We start from the raw sequence: 18822 nt of genomic DNA, 5'->3' as shown, positions 1-18822 counted from the left end.
TAAACAGAACTAAAAATGTAATGCATGTCAATTTTATGTGCCAACCTGATAGTGTATCAAGTTTTCCCAATAGCTACAAATTATTTGAACTGAAATATCTGCTTAGGGAAAAATTAAATTTATTTAACCACACAATGTTTTCAACATTACATTTAAACACACATCGAGTTTTAGACAGAAATTATTTTACTGGAACATTTGTACAGATGTAAATATAGCAGCATGTATTTCCTTATGATGTTTGTTTACATTTAACAAACATGATTACACTTTTCTGAGTACCCAAAGAAAGTTTTTATAAGACAGACAGACGTAAAAGCATTTGATACAAAACAATTCAATTTTCTTTTGCTGAGGTAACTGTAGCACCTTCACTTACTCTCCATACTGCCTATCAGTTCTGTTTCAAGTTGAGAAAAATCTGATTTGGAACAACAAGTTGAACATTCTGTTCATGGATGGATGTGGGTCTGTAGGAACACACTGGGGAACCTAGGCAGGGGGCTGCTGTTGCACTTGTGTTCTACTTGTGGGATCCCACAGGCAACTAGTTGGGCACTGTGTGTACAGAATGCTGAACTAGATGGACTCCTGGTTTGATCTACCTTGGCTCTTCTTATGTTCTGAAGTGAAATAAACAGTAATTGCAGTCTGAGTTTCAGTTTTCCTTCAGTTTGTTATTCAAGAATGTTACCAATAGAAGGCAAATGCACCAAACCCAGCCAAGAACTAGCTACCTTTTGCACTGAAAGCAGTTGTCATGCCCCACCCCACATTCTTCTATGGGCAACTGAGCACTAGGGGTTTATCAATGCTTGCCTTAGAAGAATGACTTACAGAAGCTGATATGTCATTTAACCCATTTAACATGATTGGATGAATAAATGCAGATGTATATGATGTGAAAGATTTTCTGCAGAAAAATAGAAAATAAATTTCTACAAAAAAATTCTGCCCCATATCACTGACCCCAAGGAAATGCAGTAGTAAAAAAAAAAAGGGTCTTAGTAGCACAATTCAGAAGCAAAGAGGAGACATTGAACCAAAGGGCTGCATGGCACAAAATGCAGAATGTTTTCCCCTTGGCACGAAACTTCTCAATGTCCCCCACCTTTTCACACTTTCCCCAAATCCCCAGCTATTCCAGAAAGGGAGATATTATCTCCCCCTCCCTTCAATGCTCCTTTTTAGAGCAGTTACTGCTGCTGTTGCTGCACTTTAGCAGATGTATGAAAGATGCACCAGGAAGTGTTCTGATTTTTGCATTGGTACATCTTGGCTGAACAGTAGTTAAATGGGTAAATTTCATCCCTCCTTTCCCATAGGAAAATTGAGGTGGAATTCCTTGGTTGTCCAGATCAACTCAATAGGCATATAAGCAAAGAAAGGGAACTGGCAACTGCAATAAGTCATTTGGCTCCAAAAACCAGCAAAAAGTGGTCGCCCATGAGGATATGACTGGGCTTCTTTTTAGAAAAAAAAATGATAACATGTTCTGACACTAGAGATTGCTCACTGGAATTCTCTATATTCCTTGGTGAAATTTGGTTCACTTCATTCCTAAACATGAGCATCCCTTCCCCCCTCCCATTCAGAAAAAAGTGTCAATTTTTAAAAGTACAGTGGTACCTCGGCTCACGAACACCTTGGTTCATGAACAAATTGGGTCACGAACAAAAATTTCTGAAAATTTTTGACTTGGGTCGCGAACACCGCTTTGGGTGGCAACCAAGATTACAGCCATCTCCCCACCCCACTGAGTGGGGAGATGGCCACGATCGCAGTTCCGTTCGTGCAGGGAAGGCATGCGTGATCAGAGGCGCACTGCTGCAGGAAAGACGGGAGCAGCAAAGTAGAGCCGCAGGGGAGATGGCCGAGATTCTGCCTGTCTTTCCTGCAGGAGTGCGCCTCTGATCAGGCATGCCTTTCCTGCATGAACGGAACTGCGATTGTGGCTATCTCCCCCCCCCCCCCCCCAACCAGCACGATCACGGCCATCTCCCCACCCCACCCGAGTGGGAAGATGGCCGCGATCGTGCTGGGGGGGGGGAGGAGATGGCCGAGATCACGCCCATCTCGCCTTCCCCCAGCGTGCCGTTTGTGCCCATCTCTTCCTCCCCAGTGCACCTGCAATCATGCCCGTCTCCCCCCCCCACCATGCCAGGATGATGGGCACGTGCCGGGATGACAGGTACCTGCAGGGATGATAGGCGTGATCTCGGTCATGCTGGGCGGAGGAGCGGGGAGATGGCCGCACTTGTGCTTGGGGTGGGGGGGGGGAGATGGCCACGATCCTTGTTGTTGTCACTTTGCTTCACATTTTTGTGATTTAAAAAAATGGTTACAGAACGGATTAACCTTATTTACACTGAACCTTATGGGGAAATTTAACTTGGCTCACGACCAATTTAGGTCACGACCAGAGTCCTGGAACGGATTAAGTTCATGAACCAAGGTACCACTGTACATTTTTCCCAACACAAATGTGCTTTCCTCCCCATAGGCTAAAGCATGAAAATATAAATTGTGTGGAACAGAAATGTAAGTCTAGGAAATTGTGAAAACTTCCTGAGAATACCAACATTTTTATATATCCCTATTTGACAGAGGCAGTATTCCAAAGTTTTGTTGATTTTGAACTTCAAGGGCAGGAATGAGCAAACTGTAGCCCTTCAGCTGTTTCAGATCACAGCACCCTCATTCCTCACCTTTGACTATGGCATCTAGGGCTGATGGGAATTGTAGGACAAAGCATTTAAGGAGCCACAAGTTATTCTATATTCTATATTATGGAAAACAGAAGAGGATAGAAAGTATGAGGGTAGGGTGAAAAAAATCTCTCCATAAGTTCACACTGTGACACAATGCCACCAAATGACCATTGAAAAGCTTTAGGTATATTGTTAAATAACTTATTAACAGCAATGTCCACAAAATTATGACATTTCAGTATTGTAGTAAGATGGGGAAAACTGCAATTTCACCCTCACAGTTAAAAAAAAATCAAAGAAAATTCTTGCCGAATGATGTCCTTCCTACAGGCTTCCTGAAGCTGAATGTGTCACGTGCTCAATCTTAGATATTTAAGGCAAAGATGTAAGGGCACAAATCTTCATAGACCCAATGACCTATACTGCAACAATAATAATGAGATTGCCAGAATACTCAGACTCTTTTCAGAGTAATCTTTTACAAAGATTTTGTCAATTGGAGAAAACACTGAACAAAACTTGAAAATGTTAGGAGGAGGTTATGAACTTTTAATTCAGAAAATGGGTTATTGCTGCCTGAAACTGCTGCACAATGTGTGTCATAATGACAATTATAAAACATTAGTAAGACATGAAGCTCATATCATATAGTGATCAGACTGTTGGGCTTGGGCAGATCCAGGTTCTAGTTCCTACTCAGCCATGAAGCTCACTGGTTCATGGTTGTGACTGGTTGACTTTGGGCCAGTCACTGACTCTCAACCTAACCTACCTCACAGGTTTGTTGTTGTGAAGATAAAATGAAGAAGAGGAGAATTATGTAAGAACCTTGGGTTCCTTTTAGGAAATAAAGTGGGACAGAAATACAGTAGGTAAAAAACAAGAACATGAACTCTGTAAAATAAGATCCCTAATTTTTTCATTTTCCATTTCCAGTGATTGTGTCCTTCTGGTTATGACAACAGCAGTACAGTCTGTCACAATGACTCAAGATATTATCTTGTCTTCATCCATCACTGAGACTGCTGTCCTACGCACACATACCTGGGAGCAAAACCTACAGAATCAAATAGGACTTATTCCCAAATAAATATGTATAGGATTGCACTACAAATCATGTTGGAAAATGGACACAACCATAGAACACGCCTGAACTAACAACATTCACAGAAGTTTATACACTTCTTCTCTTGATGAATTATTTTGCATTATATTACATTCAAAGCAACTGTAGAGCTCTAGCCCAAATAATTACCATCTCTGTGTTAACTCTCAAATCTGGCATGCTACAATTTCTTAGTATTCACATAGTAGTGACAATAATAACTGGGGGCTGATGCTATATAATTTAGGTTGCAGCAGAAGAAAAAGCAAACAGTGCAGCAGAATACTGTTTAATGTTTATTAAGTAATAGTTATGCTTTTTTACAGAATACAGAAATAGCTTAGTTCCTGATGAGAAGAATTATAATCTAAGCCAGTTATGACAAAGCTACATTGAATAACAATTCTTGCTGTCCTCACTGGATAGGGTGAACATCACTCCTCCTCCTTTTCTGACCTTCTTCTCCATCTTTGAAGATCATCAACCCATCTCTTCAACTGTCCATTAAACACACCATATGCAACATATGGTTCTCCAGGTATTGTTGGACACAAAGGCAGTGTCCAATGGGGCATTATGCCCCCACCAATTAAGCACCAGAAGCATCCTGCCAGCAATTCTGTTGCATAAACAGGATCCACTGCTTGTGCAAAAGAAACTTCCTAGAGGTCTCATTTCTGGATTGGGACAGGTTGTAGTTCTCCTTTAGGCCAGCCCTGCTGATTTGCCCCATTGCATAAATCAGCATTTCCACTTTTTCCAGTTGTTCCCAAAAGCACTAAATCTCTGCTGCATCACCTTCAAAAAAGAATTGTGAGGTGACTATCACACTGTTAGGCACTGTCCACAGAGACATCTACCTCCAACAATATATAGTTTCCCCAGACTTTGTTTTATCATGCAATATTTATTGTTTTGTCATCGTCTAGAGTGATTGCACGTGAGAGAAAATATGGTAAGGTAACTGTACAATCTTAATGCATGTCGACTCAGAAGTAATCCACACAGCATTTAATGGGATTCCCTGAAAAAAGATACCTAAGTTGTCAAATCTGTCCATAAGGAACCTGGTAGAAATTAGTGCAGGCTAGTCACTTTTGTGGGCTTTTTAATAAGGTAATTTTGTGTCATCTAATGAAGTTTTATTTATTTATTTATTTATTTATTTTTCAATTTATATCCTGCCTTTTTCCTACAAAGGGCTCAAGGAAGCTTACATCATTCTCCTCCTCCATCTTATCCCCACAACAACAACCCTGTGGGGTAGGTTGGGCTGAGAGTCTGTGACTGACCCAAAGTCACCCAGTTGGCTCCATGGCTGAGTGGGGACTAGAACCCGGATCGTCTGAGTCCCAGTCCCATGCTCTTAACCGCTACACCACCCTGGCTCTCTAGTTTTGTGGGCAGTATCAGATAAACAAATAAATAAATCCTAAATCTGATTAGATGCTTCTGTTATTGTGTTACTGATTCAAATTCTAAATTACACTTGCCAATGGGCACTGCTTTGCCAGTTATTTTCAGAGCTCTTTCATGTAAAATGGCAACAAACTTGGTTTGCCGTATAAAGTACACTCAACCAAGAATGGCTGCAGCCCTTTGTTATCTATGCATGAAATTGTTTCCATACATGTTTGCCTGACTAAAGTTATGATTTAAGCTGACCACAAAGAATTTTTTGAAACATACAATCAAAGATGTAATACACACATTAGATCCCATGTTCTTATGTGTTAATGATTTAAGGAACTAACTTTCTAATTTAGTAAGTTAATTTTATGTTTTAGCCAATCCTTCTATCTTCAGGAAAGATAAACCTAGATCACAGATGGGAAAATGTACAGTTTTGCACAATTTTGTACATTTGAAAATGTACATAATCCAAATGCCATTTAAAAAGGAAATATGGATTATGAAGAGATTGTTTTGTCTACGTTTGTACAGAACAATGGACCAAGAAATAAGTCATTCAAGATTTAATTTACAGTTACATGAGAACTCTCCAGTTGCACATAATTTCCAAAGTCTCATACCTGATTTCAATTTTATTTTTACCTCATTTATTTATTTATATCCCACCTCTCTTCCTTCAAGGAACTAAAAGCATTTTATATAATCTACTTCCTCATCCACTTAATCTTATCCTCACAGCAACCCTGCAAGGTAGGTTAGCCTGAGAATCAGTAACTGGTGCAAAGGTACTAGTGAACTTTATGTTCTCATGGGGGACTTGATCTCGTATGTCCTAGATCTCAAGTCCAGCACTTTAACCTTTACATTGCACTGTCAATGGAAATTGATAACAGAAATGTATAGCTATCTACAGAAATGGCAAAAGCTGCAATTCTTTTAGATACTTGATGCTTTTATTTTAAGAAAATAATTGTTTCAAAACTTCTCTTGAGCTAGCATTACCTTTAGGACATGTTGAATAAATAAATCAGACAAAGCAATATACGTAATTGCCCCCCACACAGCTGACATCCAATTATCCATATAAGCTTTTCATTCTAAGAAGTGCATTACATTCCCTATGACAATACACATAACTAAAAGGTACTGGCTAAATCAGAAATATGGTTTGATCCATATCAAAGTCTAACACTCCATCCCTAAACAGATCACATGCAGTAAATTTAGTTGATTGCTATAGAATTTATATCTGACAAGGAAATCAAGAAAGCTGATCTGCAGATGGAAACATACTGTGGACAGACAGTGCCTGAAGCTATCATGACTGACATGCTGTTTATTGCCTAGGAAAAACTGTTTGGACTAGGTTAAATCATTAACATCTCCTTCAATTATCTTCTTTCAGCACCTGTTCCATTGCACAAAAGACTCAGAATTTTAGAACTAAACTACATGTGATGGGGCAACCCATCTGCATGGGTGATGAAGCAACCTATCCATATATAATGTGGGACAGGGTTCTATCTATAAAAAAGACACAACCAAGGGCCACCCTGCCCCCCACCACCACCTTGCCATGCTGTGCTGGGTTACATTAAGAGCACTTTCTGCTTCTTGGCACATTACCAGTATCAGAATTAGGCTGGGAGAATGGTTCTTGATGCAAGGGAGCATAGAGAGGTAGTGCAAGAAAAGCGGAGACAGTTTCACTCCCTCTCTCTGCATAGTCCTTTAGTGGCAAAGCATAGATTACAGCCACCTTTGTGGAGTATTCAAATAGAAAAACATGTTAATATGAGCAATCTTATGTCATAAAGATAAAAACAGTAAAATATTAATGAGTACATAAACACAGATTTTTAAAGTATTATATAACTAGCAATAAGAAACTGCAGCAATGCTCAAGTTATAATGCATTAAAAGCTAGCAGAAACAGAACTGTAAGATGCTATATACATTAACAGTCAATTAAAGCAGAAATATTTTCAAAATCTGATGGAAGTCACAGAGGAAGCCTGATAGCTAGTGATGGCTTTGTCCTTATAGGTACTTTGGGCCTCCATTTTACTTTTTAATTGTAATCATCTAAGGCAGGAGACTCGAAGATTTATGATTATCAAATATAAAAACTGTTGCAATCCACACACACTAACTCGTCATATTTCCCTCCCTGCACAACATTATGAAATACTACAACTTTAGTGTGAAGATGCAAAGGTTAAACCCATGGTTTTCAAGCTTCCTACCCATAGGAACTCCTTTCCATCTCCATTTCTATGACTAATAATCCCTGAGGCTGCAGAAAATGCAGAAATACATTTTAAGTTTCTTTCTCTTTATTTGGGACAGCAGCCATGCCTATCAGCCATTGCCTATCACCAAAATAATGTGTCTCCTGTGGCATAACGAACTTCTTTCTCTGAGTATATATATCATCTGGAAATATGTGAACAAATACATATTTTGTCCTTCCAGAAAGCTTGCCTGTCCTTATGAGCAAACTTAGCATAGGTGATTTGCACAGCCAGCCAGCTGCTGAGGACTCAACAGGTCATAAGGGTCCAGCCCTCCCTCAGCCAGTATCCACCTCATTTTCCAAGTCAGGCCTGCTGGTAACGTTTTGGCTGAGTGTGAAGGCTCTGTGGCACTCCATTAGAAAATATATAATTTTAAACTTACATGTTGAGCAGCAACACTCTGAACCAATCGGAGACTGCCTTTGAGGGAAGGCTCGACCAAGGAGTCTCATTCACTGTAAGGGCAGTCCTGTATCTTCATTGGCTAAACTACCCCAAAGCTGTGTTTGATTGGTTCAGAACACAGTAACTTGAAAGTTTTGTTATAAGCAGGTACAAGGCCCACAGACTTGGTCAGACAGGTGTGATCACACTTTTCCAGTGGAGCCTGCTTGGCCATGTGAAGAAGATGAACAAAATCACCAGATAAACAAACAAATATACATATGGAGGCAGGGGGCTTCAACAAAAATGCAGAAAGGAAGAGAGCTTCAGTAAGAGGCTTGGGTGGGTGGGCTCTGTGGCAGAAAGGCAGCTGCATGGGCCCATCAGCATCAGTGTGCCAAGGGCCCACTGAAATCCGGCACTGGCCCTGATTATATATATTCCCACTGAGCAATTTCAGAGAACTGTGCACACAGCTTGAAAAAAAATTGTTACACTGTATTGTGTTAAGGTCTTCAGCAACATGCCAGATGCCCAAAATACTAGTTCTGATTCCTCAGAAGCTATAACAAGTTTCTTTGTTAGATGGCTCTTTCTAAACTGCACCACAGAATCTGATGTTCTGTATCTCAGTTTGTCTGCCTGTACTCCTCAGCCTGAGATGTGGCCTAAGGTGATAAACAGGAAGACCATCTTTACCCTTAGGAGGTATACATTTCACTGTATCCTCTATACTTTCTCCTAAACCCCATGTTACCAACCACAGAAGGTAGTACATAAACAAGTAGCCAGTAGTATAAACTAGACCAGTGGTGGCAAACCTATGGCACGTGTGTCGCAGCACGCAGAGCCCTCTCTGTCGGCACGCAAGCCGAGTCACTCCAGCATCGCCCCAGCAGCTGAGCATTGGATAACAGTGTACATAGGGGCCATGTGCGTGCTCGGAAAGGAGTAGCGGCGTCAGGCAATGACGTCACAATCCGTGACTCATTAGCTGTGACTTGTCCCAGCTTTCAAATGGCCAGTCAGTGCGCTGCCAAGGATATATATGTATTTGCTTGAACTGGCTGTGAGTTGTTTTTTCTAAACTAAAACCTCAGTATTCAGGTTTTATTGCAGTGTTGGCACTTTGCGATAAATAAGTGGGTTTTGGGTTGCAGTTTGGGCACTCGGTCTCTAAAAGCTTCACCATCACTGAACTAGGCCATGCAAATTAGCTTGAAGAAAAAACCCAGAAGTACTTTGAAGGGAGATGCAAGAGTAATTCAATGGTAGATCATATGTTTTGCATGCAGAAGACCCCAAATACAGTTGCTGGCATCTCCAGTCAGAAGAATGTCAAATAGAAGGTCTTAGAAAGATCTCTGCTGAAGACCTTGGCAATAGTCTCCGGGCAATAGAATCTACTAAATAGATGCTATATTCCTAAACGAACAAGTTATGTCAGTCTATATAAGGGGCAATTTCGCATGTTACCATGCTCCAGAGGACTCCACGCTGCAAAAAAATGTAAGTTGTCACTTCCAAGGACATTCTCAAGGAAGAATATAAATTATTATACATCTAATAAATAAAATAAATAAAAGAATGCATACAGATTATTTGTATCTTAACTATTAGAAGATGTACTTTTGCTTTGTAAACTTGGAACACATTTCTATCATATACGATTGCCAGTAAAAATACAAACATAAGTACATTATGTGACATGAAAGGCAGTCCACTTCAGGAAATGTGGCAATGAATTAAACCATGTCCTAATCAAAACAGATTTTTTTTTGATACTCCTCTGTCCCCAAACAGTTTCTCATAAGAAGTTGCTAACTCTGCAATTTGTGTCTGTTTATCATGGAAGAATGAACAGAACAGTTTACATCTATACTCTACCACTTTATCCTCTTAAAAGGTATGTCTCTCACTCAGTGATATAATTAATTCATATAGAAAGTTTTCAAATCACCACCAATTTATTCTCAATGTAAAGATTGTACCTTCTGGGCAGACTAGTGTCTTGTCACCTCTCATTTCAGTAATTATAGATATGTTTATGCAAGAGGTGAAGTGATTGTCATTTTCAGGAAAGGAAGAGAATAGCGTGCTACAGGTAGAGATGAATAAAGAATTCATTTTTTTCAGATATGTGAATTTTTTTCCAGATATGTGATTTCCATATTCAAAGAGGCCATAAGCAGAAGATTGACACTGTAATTTTTTTAATTGCTATGTAGGATTGAAAAGTGCTAAGTCAAAGAAAATGTTAAAAAAAACTTGAGAAGCATCCTATAAACAAGTTATTTAAAATAATCCAAGCAACAGCTGAAGATTTTAAGATTACAGAAAAAAATCCAGTGAGGGAAGATCAAAGATGGGCTCTTGTTAAAAACATACCAGACAAAGTTGTCATCAAGCTAAGACTAAGCTAAATGACTAAGATAAAAATTTCATACAAAGGTTCAAACGGAAAAGATTACATGGCTCAGGAGGGCTCCCAAACGAAAAAGGATGAAACACAATGTGCACATGCCATTTTCAAACCAAGGTAGCTAGAAGAACCAGGAAAGTTTTAAGACATAAAGGAAAAAGACACTTATAGATTCTGCTTGCTTGACAAGTCAGGCCATGATGGGTTAATTACCCAAAAGGCACTGCAGTGTATCACAGACACCATTCTGAAGATCCAAGCCTTGGGTGGCAGTGTTGTGGGAATGCAGACAATCTTCACATAAAACGTTCTGTTACCCATATATTCTAACTTTTTCCTCTTGCAAGTAACCCAAGACAACTTACAACAGCTCCTCCTCTCCATTTTATCCTCATAACAACCCTGTGAGGGAGGATTGTGAAGACTAGCTCAAAGTCACCCAACGACAGGAGACTAGAATCCAGATCTCCTGAGCTACATACAAATAGAATACAAAATATACCTGAAAAAAGCTGCAAAGCTGACTTAAACATTTTTCCAAATAAATATATAGAGGAGATGTAAAGAAAGGTAGTGGTAATGATGGTGAATAGTGTAATGGTCAAAATTAGAAAAACGTAATCTACCAACTTGATAGAAGGAACAATAATAAGCAAGTCAAATGGTAGTTAAAAGATTCAACCTAAGAAGAAAGTCCTGCAGAACAAGTCTGAAATGTTGATGAACAATGTAAAAGAATTTAAAAACATAGAGCACAAGCTGAACATCTTTCACAGTTAGTATTAAACTCATACTAATCAGGAATACAGTTAAAACTGGCTAACCTATGCCATAGTTTTTTTCAATTGCGTTGATTCAAAAATATGGAATTATGGAGCTGAATGGAACCAAAAAGCCATATAATGGTCCAACTGCAGCTGAAGCCAAGGATCAGCCCACACAATCCAAGTCACGGGGCCCTCAGTCTCATAATCAGAGAGCAGCCACGCAACAGAAAGGATGTCATCCCAAAAATAACTTTACAAGGCTCTTACAGGTGAAGGCTGACAGGCACTACATGGTGCAAAGGAAGGCAAATATGTGATAACTGTTGAAACGTAAATTCCTCTATGTGATTAAATAAACCCTGGGTACTGAACAGTGAAAAGAAAACATGTCAAGGTAAAAAGAATTAAAAAATTACATAAAACCATGGCTGGTGTTTTACTCAGGAAAGCTTCATTTAAATATTTTTTTAAAAAATCTTTAGCAAATGATGAAAACAGCAATGTGGTGCTTGCCTGATATCAACTGGTGGGAATTCCAGAGAGCTAAAAGTAAAAGCTCTGCTGCACGTGGACTGTAAACAGATCTCAAGCAAATGCAGAACCACCATGAGTGCCTTATCAGATGACCTTCGTGACCAGTAGATTGATAAGAGAGAAGGTACAGTCTTGCGTATAATTGAGGATATCGACCTCTGAGATGACAGATGGTTAAGACAATGGCAGGCCAAGAACAGACTAATTTGTTCCGTGGTTAAAAACTGATTTTTTCAAGCCAGTTGGAGTCCTGGGTGGAGTCAGTTAAGATGGCTTGAATCTGGCAAGATTGCTACACAAAACTGGCAAATAAAGATTTGTGAAGATTGGTTAAAACCAAGAGAAGCAAGAGAAACAGGAAGAATGTGATGAGCAGCAAATCAGTGTTTTTGCAAATGGTTTCTTCTATGGATGCTGTTTGAATCCAAAACAAGAAGATCCACACAGCAAACAGTTTGGGACAAGCCTCAAGATTAAACATCAAGGTTCATACACAATATTCCAGAAGATAGTTTTCTCCTGCCTGGCTCCTCCTACCAGTGGGAACAGCTAAACAAGCCAGAGACAGAGTGCTGCTTAACATTACACTTAAACCTAGATTTTGGGCTTTAACCTTTCCTGGCAGGAAAGAGTTGTAAACTAGGGGCTGTATCTCTGGATGTTTAGCAGCTCCTGCAGCCAAGCTGCAGCTATCAAGCCACAGGCATTAGCTCACTCACAGTAACCCAGGTTTAATGTTATATACAAACCAAATCTCACATGACCAAACTGAAACAAATGGATCAATGCAGAGGTCAAAAAATAACATAGTCACAACACTGTCTTCACCAAATGCCTATATAGTAACCACAAATTTTGACAGACCAGGTATTATAAATTCTAACTGATAAATATTTACTGGAAATTTCAGTCAGCACTCTTAAGTTCACATCAAGACAAATGAACATGCTGCTATTATTCAGCATTCTATCAGTCTTATCTCCGACTACTGAAATCTCTCTCTCCCGCTCTGGCCTAGAGAAAGATCCTTCTACCAAAGGAACAGATGAGTTTGGAGAGTGGGAGAGATAGAACACAATACACTGACAAATTGCCTCTTTTTCATGCAGACATACGCAAGACAGAAAGTCATCTGAACACAACTATAACAAATTAACCATGCCTATCATTAGACAATGAAAACTTCACATCTATTGCTCAAGAATGCAGTGTGTCTGAAAACTGGCCAGAGCACAGCAAAAATAGCTGTGAGAATCCAGGAGCATACCTGCAAAATCCAACTCTCTTACTTGAGATTACTCCACCCAGAAGAGCTACTAGTGTTCTCTAACAGTTTGATTTCACAAGTACCAATGCAGATAAGAATAATTTGTTTAGTATGAAGCATGCAATGGAACAAAAACAGCCCTTTTCCACCACCATTCTTATCTTGTATAGAAAATTGTTATCAACATTATCTAAAGGAATCATCTTTATTGAGAAATCTGGAATTTTTGCCTTCAGAGAGAGCAGTTAAAGGCAATCAGGATGCAAAATGTCAGTAAACAGATGTATGGTATAGCAGCTGAAACATTTTGTCTTGATGTGAAAAATACTGGTTGGTCTTGGACAATTAACTGTACCTCAATCTAGTCTACCTCACAGGCAGTGGCAAAAACAACACAGAATAATACCACATAGGCCAGCATTTCCCAACCTGGCACCCTCCAGATGTTGAGGACAACAACTCTCATAAACCGCAGCCTACGAATTATGGGGGTTGTAGTCCCAAACATGTGGAGTGTGCCAAAATGGAAGAAGCTGACATAGGCCACCTTGAGCTCTTTAGATGAAACAGGTGGTACATACCATGTAGAGAGTGATAAATAAGGGATTTAAAAACACACACACACACACATAACTATGCATAAACGATATGAAGACAGATAGGAGAGCACTGCAGTAAGGAGTGGTGAACATGGAAGCAGATGAAGAACCAACAACAGAGTACACAACAGATTTTCTTAAAGTACAAACCACAGGCAGTTACTGCAGGGAGCAAGGCAACAGGCATTAAAGTAACCTAAGTTGATGGCTGAGGAGATGAACAGGGAGAAGAGGGGCAAAAGTGGTCTCAGGAGGCACCAACTAATATGTAGCAAAGATATGTAGAGTTTGGCAAGAATGCCAACAGTGAGAGAGGCTGCTGATGAGAAGTACTGGCTTGCTCTCCACAGGCAAAGGATGTGATGAGGTACCACTATTCTGCAACCCACAGGTTATAGGAACTGGAGATAGGACGGGCAAGCAGTGGGTCAACAAAAGTTCAGATACAGGCTCAGGGAAGGGCATGGGGAAAACTGGGCACACAATGAGCATACGATGCTGGGACCTAAGTGGTTGTATTCTTTGTCCTATCAGTTACCCCTCCAAGGAAAAAAAATCCCATGGAGCAATAACTGGAAATAGGCAGATGTAACAGGGATCTCCTTGCAACGTTGTTTTTAATTCTGCTGTATTTCATACACTTTTTCGATTCTTCCTTTCCTTCAAGCCCTTTTAAGCAGCAGCTACAACACCATACATTTATAAAATAAAATATCAGGGTCGGGTTGTTTATGATTGAAGGATGGTGCTGAGGTGACAGTGATGATAATCCCACTGCTATATTATATTCTGGGTTGAAACCAGGGAGCCGGTTCAGAGCATAGGAGTGAGTGAAGGTGGTATTAGACGAGGAAGGGGATGGGGTTTAGGGAGCTCAACACTCCCGCCCCCCCCCCACCGAATTTGGTTTGGTTCCGCAAGTTATTCCAATCTCCTTCAGGACAGTATTTGTGTGGAGGGTGGGGGGGGGGGGGCGAAATACATATAAACATCCCAAGGTGTACACTGGGATAGAGGTACGATTGGTGCAAATGGGAGGGAGTGGAGAAAACTCGGCAAGAGAAGAATCGCAACCTGAAAAGGTAAATCTACAACTGAAGGGGGAACGGAAAAATGTATTATCAGGGAGGCATTCGCACGATGAGGTCTCACTCTCGCTTCACCCCCACTCTACACGCACTCAGGTCCCCTTCCCCTCACCTGCGAGGCGGCGCTCCCGCAGCAGCCCATGGCGGGCTCGGGGCTGGGTCTCTGCCGCGGGCTCCAGGCATCCAAGCGCCGCGATTTCCCGGTTGCCCGCCCGGCCCCAGGGCGACGGCGGCGGCGGCGGCAAGGCGGCGGGGGAGGAAGGGATGGGGCGGAGAAGGGAGGAGGAGGAGGAGGAGGGGGGCGAGGAGGGGGTCGCCTGCGCCGCTGCGAGTGCCGCTCGCTCGGTCCCTCGCTCGGTGTCCGCAGCGGCGCCTCGCGTCCCTTCACTGAGGCGGCGGCGGCGGCGGCTTCCTCATCCCTCCTCCCGCATCCCAGCGTCGCGCGCCGTTCCTGAGGGCGGGGCTGGGCGCAAGCGGGGAAAGGCGGGTGCGGAAGAGAGGAGAGGAGACGAGCAGTAGCAACAGCGGGCAGCCAGCTTGCTGCCGGGCTTGAGCGCGCCTTGCCTCGGTTCCACCAACCAGGCTGCCTCACGACCTAGAAACAGCCTCGGAACCGTCCCTCTCGGGGACGCGGAAAACAGCCGAGCCGAATTACGGGGAGCACACACTGAGACTCCCCCGCTGAAATCACTGCGGGCAAAAGAGCGCGCGCCTCGTTTCTAGCGCCGCAATGGAATGTGAGGGAGATGGTACGTGGCTCTGTCCAGCACGTTAAAGAAGCCCGGCTCGCTTCCGGCGTGTCTGGGGTATTTTGTTTAAATTTGACGCACCTCGGGGGTTTCCCCCCCCTTTTTGGATGTACCTCCCCGTTTATTTCCTCAGTGCAGGAGGCTGATGAAAGATGCAGCTAAATATAAAGTACGCTAACGTAGGATTTCTCTCTCTCTCTCTCTCTCTTTGTCCTAAGCTTTACCTACCTATGATAGAAGTAAGCCTTATTAAAATCAAGGGGGCTTATTTCTGAATAGATGTGTTAAGATTACGCTGCTGATCATCTTTATTGGTCGTCAGATTCTTGCATGACCTTGGCCAGGTCCCATGCTCTTTCCTGTCCTTCAAAATGATACAGTTTCCAAGGTATACAACCTTTAAATCTCTGTTGTGACTGGAGGGATTGGAAATGGAGAAGGAACACACTAGGGGAACCACACAAGCATATGAAAATTTGAGCATCTGCCAATATTCTGGAATCACGATTTGTTTTTTAGGCAGAGGTTACTGTACTAGAGCAATATTATAGTTTCTTATTCTGAAAAAGAAAATAAGTTCTTGTCAGGATTGCCAAGAAAAAGCTTGAAAATTTACTCCTAGTTCAAAAGAAGAGATGGTTTCAGCTTCCAAAACATTTTTTCTACGTGAACAGGAAAATCTTAGAAAAAGTGCAGTGGCTATGTGGCATAAGGACACTTTTTCCTAGAACATGCCAAACATGAGGAAATGTAATTATATGCAACAAAATGCTACTGCAAAACCTCCTTGGCACATTATTTTGAATCGTGTGCATATATCTCAAAGCTATGGATAGGAGAATAAGATATTGGAGTAGTCCTCAACTTCAGTTGCCCACCTTGAACATGGTAGATATAATAATGTGCATATTGAATTACACTGTTATAAAATTCTGCCTGATATAAAATGTATTGTAGAAATTGCTGTTATTATTTTTTTAGTTGTGCTGCATTGACTTCTTGGCAGAGGTTGTTTTGTAACCTGCATTGCCACCATCCGTCAAAAATTCATGAAGAACCAGTCTTACAGAGATCAGTGGGTCTGCTCTGAAATTGCTGTCTGGCTTCAGCCTAAGTAGGAGGCAGATAATTTCTTTTTCTTATCTCGCAGCTATAGCACATCTATTATTTATTTCTGTACCTATATAGATAGATCTATGTGCCATCAATGTGTGTGGCACAGAGATGAACACAAAGAGGAGAGAAATAGACACATGAATCAATGGAAAGAATGTATTTTGTATGTATTTTGCTTACAACTACTTAAGCTTAGTTTCACCACTGTATAGAGAGGAAGAAGTTGCTCAATGGAAAGTGTAGGTTTGGGAAGGGACTTAAAAAGAAAGGGAGAGGCAGCATCACAAATCTGGGAAGCAGTTCCAGGTGTAAAAGGCAACAAAGAAGAAAGGGAAGGAAGTCAGAGACTCTGCAATTCTGTCTACACTGAATTAGATACTGTATATGTCCCACTGAACTCATTTGGGCTCCTTTTCTGAACAGATATCATAGGATGTGCTATGAATTATCCACAGGCAAGTGCTTAGAACTTCTCAGGCCAGCAGACCAGGCTACAGAGGCGTGAGCTGGAATGTTCCTGCTCTCCACTCTGCTAACTTCTATAGTTTGGTGGGGGGGGGGGTACATAATTATTACCCCCATGAAGTGTCATGAAGTGGGCTTCTAGCATTAGTAGTCAAAAGGTATTCTTGGATAGCCCCTAATTTGGACTCGGATATCCTCCCTGCCTAATGAAACACTTTTTACTTCTCTCTGGGGTTGTCTGTCCAATCTTGGAGAGGCACCCAGCACCATCCTGGCTGCAACAGGTAGGGGAGTGGGGTCAGGGTCCAGTTCCGTGCTCTAAGGTTGGAGCATGATGTCTGACTCAGAGCTGGAAATCCAAAATCCTGTGGCCTCTCAGATGCTATCTAGGGGCCATGGGATCACTTCCTTTATCTCTCAGTTCTTCAGCATTGTCTTGGAAACTCCCCACCATCTTTTCTCAAACATTCTCTTCAGCTTGGTTCTCAGGAAGTCCCTCCAGACAAAGGGAGAGGAAAAAAAACCCTCAGCTTGATAAAGTTATGGTGTCTGCTTTATCTGCTTGATCACAGCCTTTACATGGGTGGGGGATGGACTGTGGCCATTCAGTGAGAGTCAGTGTAGTGTAGTGGTTAAGAGCTGGGACTTCAGGCATCCTGGATTCTATTCCCTGTTCAGCCATGGAGCCAACTGGGTGACTTTGGGCCAGCCATAGATTCTCAGCCCAACCTACCTCACAGGGTTGTTGTTGTGGGGATAAGATAGAGAGGAGGAGAGAATGATATAAGCCACTTTGAGTTTGTAAGGGGAAAGCAGGATAGAAATTGAATAAATAAATAACAGGGCAGGCAATGTGATGATTTCAGGTTGAATCTAGAACTGTCCCTAGGACTGCTAGGAGCAAGAAAAGCAATCATCCCCAAATTATGAAACTATAAAATCCTGCTTTTATTCAGAAAATGTCTGTATTTGAGTTGAAACACATAGGTTCCTTTTATCAATAGAAGAAAGAGAGAAACTCTGCAGTGCTGGAGAAGTCCATCCTTACAGAGGACATTCTTTGAATGTCTGCAGATACTTCCTTCTGCAATCCACCTCAAGACAGCCTCTTTTTTCCCCTCTTACTCTCCACCCTGCCCTGTGTAACATTTTATCTGATGAAGAGAGGAGGATTTCTCAAAACCTTGTTCATCTTTTGTGAGTTTTGGCTGGCTTTATAATGGTATTGCACTGTTGCTTACTAAATAGCAAAAATAGCTATGCTGCTCACGAACCTACAGCTGGGCAACACCTTTATTAGGACCAACCAAAATATTATAGAAAAGTGTGCAAATTTTCCAAGCAGGAAAGAAGCAAAAAAGTCCAAAATTTAGGCAAGATATTGTGACCTTGAGGTCTGCATTATAAACCCAGTGTCAGGATAGAGAGTGTAGACTGGGTGAATTAGCCATTGCTAGGTGTGGCAGGTATCAGATTACACTTGAGATCCTGGAGCAAAAGGAAATAATTGATCCTCAATGGCTGTTCCTAGGATGAAGAGCAAATGGCTGAAAACTTAAAAGCCTGACCTGTCTTCTTCAGCCTGCCTCCAGGGAAAGCACTTTACAGGACACCCTGAAGCAAAGGACTTATACCATCATCCTGTGCAAGCTTTCTTGAGAATAAGTTGTACTGTGCTCAGTGTGGCTTAGCCCTGTAAGCATGTTTAGAACTGCAGCCTCAGTGCCTTATTTAGCCTCAAGATGAAAAGATAAACTGGAATCTGGAGTCTGTAGTTCTACAGCCTCACCACCCAAGGTCCTCTGTGAACACTCAACTGAGAAGACTGAAGGTGTACCTGGAATTCATCCAATAATGCAGAGCAAGGCTCAAGCCAGGATGATGCCCCTTTAAATGTGTGCCAGC

At 41.6% G+C, this 18822-nt stretch overlaps 1 protein-coding gene across 2 annotated transcripts in view; it reads right to left on the bottom strand.

The window, feature by feature from the left end:
* SLC44A1 (solute carrier family 44 member 1) overlaps positions 1 to 14867 on the bottom strand; it is a 95661-nt gene extending 80794 nt beyond the window's left edge. Inside the window, exon 1 of one of the 2 annotated variants that reach the window (XM_044443951.1) lies at positions 14700 to 14867. In XM_044443951.1, the coding sequence (XP_044299886.1) occupies positions 14700 to 14729 (30 nt within the window). In that variant the 5' untranslated portion in view covers positions 14730 to 14867. The remainder of the gene's footprint in view (positions 1 to 14699) is intronic. The other variant, XM_044443952.1, reaches the window with a different exon arrangement.
* Positions 14868 to 18822: the final 3955 nt, after the last annotated feature.

This window comes from Varanus komodoensis, unplaced genomic scaffold, assembly GCF_004798865.1.
Source record: "Varanus komodoensis strain SLA01 unplaced genomic scaffold, ASM479886v1 scaffold43, whole genome shotgun sequence".
Classification (NCBI taxonomy): domain Eukaryota; kingdom Metazoa; phylum Chordata; class Lepidosauria; order Squamata; family Varanidae; genus Varanus; species Varanus komodoensis.
This window is presented reverse-complemented; position numbering and strand designations above follow the sequence as displayed.